At 50.7% G+C, this 3348-nt stretch overlaps 1 protein-coding gene across 2 annotated transcripts in view; it reads right to left on the bottom strand.

The window, feature by feature from the left end:
- FAM3D (FAM3 metabolism regulating signaling molecule D) overlaps positions 1 to 2353 on the bottom strand; it is a 48474-nt gene extending 46121 nt beyond the window's left edge. The window contains exon 1 of one of the 2 annotated variants that reach the window (XM_045290103.1): positions 2168 to 2353. In XM_045290103.1, coding sequence (XP_045146038.1) covers positions 2168 to 2269 — 102 coding nt within the window. In that variant the 5' untranslated portion in view covers positions 2270 to 2353. Of the gene's footprint in view, positions 1 to 1856; positions 1971 to 2167 lie in introns of those variants that run through there. The other variant, XM_045290104.1, reaches the window with a different exon arrangement.
- Positions 2354 to 3348: the final 995 nt, after the last annotated feature.

Here is a 3348-nt window from a genome sequence, read left to right as displayed (position 1 = left end):
CCCCCTCCACCCAGCATTCCTGGGCAAATACCATCTCCTCAGAGGACCTGCCCTGACACTCAGGCTAGCTTCTTCAGGGAACCTGTCGAAAGTGGTCTTTAAAGATGATGATGATTTGGGTAAGGTTTTCGCTCACTTTCTGCCCCTCTGTCTGGTTAATCATCATGTCACTGTTTACCGGAGTCCAGGAACCATCATGTAGGACCGTCCTGCACAAAGTCCACTCCGTTCAATCATGAACGTGGCACAGTGTGGGCACGGGGGCAAACAGCAATCAGGCTGGCAAGGCCAGTCATTTAACCTCTCAGCGCCTCAGGCCTCCAGCTCTTCCCAAAACGCACCGCCATCGAGTAGATGGCGGCTCCTAGCCACCCTGCAAGACAGAAGAGAGCTGCCCCCGTGGGAGTGTGTCTGAGGCTGCACCTCTTTGTAGAAGCAGAAAGCCCTACCTTTGTCCCTCAGGACAGCGGGCCTTGTAGTTAGCCGCCCAGCACACAACCCAGTACGCCATCTCATTGTGGGACTCACAATGTTACCTTCCTTGGAGAGGTTATAGAAAGCTTATTCAAGATAATACATACACTTTGTATATGCAAGGGAGCTTCAAAAAGTTCATGGAAAAATTCCATTATTATTTTTTTAAAAAAATCATTTTATTGGGAGCTCATACAACCCTGATCACAATCCATCCATCCATCCATTGTGTCAAGCACATTTGTACATTTGTTTCCCTCATCATTCTCAAAACATTTGCTTTCTGCTTGAGCCATTGATATCAGCTCCTTATTTTTTCCCTCCCTCCCTGCCCACCCCTCCCTCATGAACCCTTGATAATTTATAAATTATTATCATTTTGTCATATCTTACACTGTCTGACATCTCCCTTCACCCACTTTTCTGTTGTCCAACAAGGAGGGGTTATATGTAGACCCTTGTGATTGGTTCCCCCGATCCCATTTTTCTATGAACTTTGTGAAGCCTTCTTCTCTCTCTCGGGACCAGTTGATGGGGCTTAGCCATGTTAGCATAGACGTCTGGGAGACAGAGGATGATGGGGACTCATAGGGACCACTCAGACTACCACTCTGATTTTACAGATGAGGAAACCCAGGCTTTTCAAATACTGATTTTGGGGGGTCTGCGGGGGGGGCAGAGAAAAATGAGGCTCCAGGACCAGAGAGCAACACCTGTGTCTTTTCACCCATTCTTCAACTCCCTGGTCCACAGCCGGTGCTCAGCATGTGCGTGCGGAATGGGCAGAGATAAATGCGTGGCTGAGTGCATGTCAAGGGGTCTCTTGGTCGAGGAAGGGAAAGAGCTACACGTGTGGGTTGGGAAATTCCTGGCTCTTTCACCCGCACCTTTCCCTTGAGCCTGTAGCTCAGAAAACTCTCCAAAGCCCGCTGCCTTCGAGTCCACCCAGGTCAGAGCGAGGCTTTAGGACAGGGTAGAACTGCCCCTGTGGGTTTCTGAGATTATAATTCTTTGAGGGAGTAAAGAGCCTTATCTTCTCCTGTGGAAGGGGCTGGTGGTTTCAAACTGCTGACCTTGTGATTAGCAGCCAAAGCCTAACACCTGCACCACCAGAGCCTGTCGCAGGCACTGCTCATTAACCATGGCACTTAACCCACCCTCACAGTCCTTTCCAGTACAGTCCCCTGTCAATCAAGGGGCCTGGCCCTCCGAGGAGATCTGTTTGCCTTCGCCCTGGGGTCTCAGAAACCTCTGTGGTTTCCTTCTTCCCTTCCCTTTCTCCTTCTCTCCAGGATCTTTTGTTCCTTATCTTCAATCCATCCCATGCCCACTGCCCTATCTCCCAGTAATCTGAGCCACAGGTCCTTCTGGTGGAGACATACCTGTGGGTTCCAGGCTCCCAAGGCTTGTCTCTGGAGAGAAGGCAAGGCGGCCCAGCTGGAGACCTGGGTCCCTACGCAGCCAATCCACCCCAAACCAGCCGCGGAGAGCCCACCTCCTTGTTCCGCAGGGACTGGGCCCTCACCCAGGCCCCTCTTCTGGATCCAGTAAGAACAGCTCGAGCAGCAGGAACACACGTAGGTGGCTCCCAGCCCTGCCCAGCTCTGTCCTCTTTCAAAGATGCCTGTCATAAAATTCCCCTGCCCAGTTCAACAATCTTATGAGGAAGAAGGAAGTTTAATCTAACACTCACTTGGGAGGACATGCGTCTGAACGGAGGCCAGGAGAACAGGGTTGTGTGTGTTCTTTTCAGGCTTGGCAGGGACGGTTCTGGGTGGGGACTCCAGCAACACATTCAGGAATGAAATGCAGCAATAAATAGCTGCCTTAGAAAAGAAAAGAAAAAGCCTCTAACTGGCCAATCTCCTCCACTGCAAGGGAGCGAGGCAGGGCTGGTCGAGAGAGCTGGTGAAGATACAGAGCCGCAGCTCCGGAAGCTCCGGAGGGGGTGAGGCTGGGGGAAGAAACACAGGTGGACTGAGGCTGAGGTGAGGAGCCGCAAAGGAGGGCAGCTGAAAACAGGACCCATCAACTCAACTCAATTTAACTCAACTCAACTCACTGCCGCTGAGTCAATTCTGACTCATGGCAACCTCGTAGGGCAGGGTGGAACTGCCCCTGGGGGTCTCTGAGACACTAACTCTTTACAGGAGTAGAAAGCCCCATCTTTCTCCCGAAGGACAACCAAGACAGCACAATAGGCTAGAGACCAAGGCTGATGGCAGGAAAACAAGAGTGAGGCAATAGGGGAGAGGATGTGGTTGAAGTGGCTCTGGAGGCCCTTGCCCTGCCGACATCGGGTGCTTCCTTTTCTTTGTGCTGCTGACAGCAGCCCAACGGGACGTTCCTGTCTCTTGGCTTATGTGCTGCCCGACTCCATGAACAGGGAAGTGAACCCTGTGAAGGCAGGGTCCTCTGCCTACTACTGTCCCAGAGGGAAGACTCACACCTGGGTAAAGGACAAGTGACAGATTTATTCCACGTCTGGGGACAGTCGGGACCAGGGAGATGTGCAAATTCTCTGAGAGGATGGCTGCTCCCATGGTCCATATAAAAGACGGCTCTTGGTGCAGTTGAAGGAGGAAGAGATACCAAGTCATGATTGACAGGAGAGTTGAAGGTGGGGGTTGGTGCATGGCAACATACATGTGCATGATCGGTTAAACCTGAAAACCAAACCTGCTGCTGTTGCATAGATTCTTTTTTTTAAAAACTTCTTATTGGAAGATAATCCAGATCACATACAATTCCAACTTCAGTTATATCAAGAAGTGTTGTACAACTGCTAACATAATCAGGTTTAAAACACTTTCTTTCTTCTTGTATTCCTTCTTATTAGCTCTCCAACCTTCCCTGTCCCCGAAGGAACCTTTA

Source organism: Echinops telfairi, unplaced genomic scaffold, assembly GCF_000313985.2.
Source record: "Echinops telfairi isolate 266 unplaced genomic scaffold, ASM31398v2 ScPeMD7_31;HRSCAF=116, whole genome shotgun sequence".
Classification (NCBI taxonomy): Eukaryota; Metazoa; Chordata; class Mammalia; order Afrosoricida; family Tenrecidae; genus Echinops; species Echinops telfairi.
The sequence above is the reverse complement of the archived record's forward strand: the minus strand, read 5'-3'. Positions and strand labels throughout refer to the sequence as shown.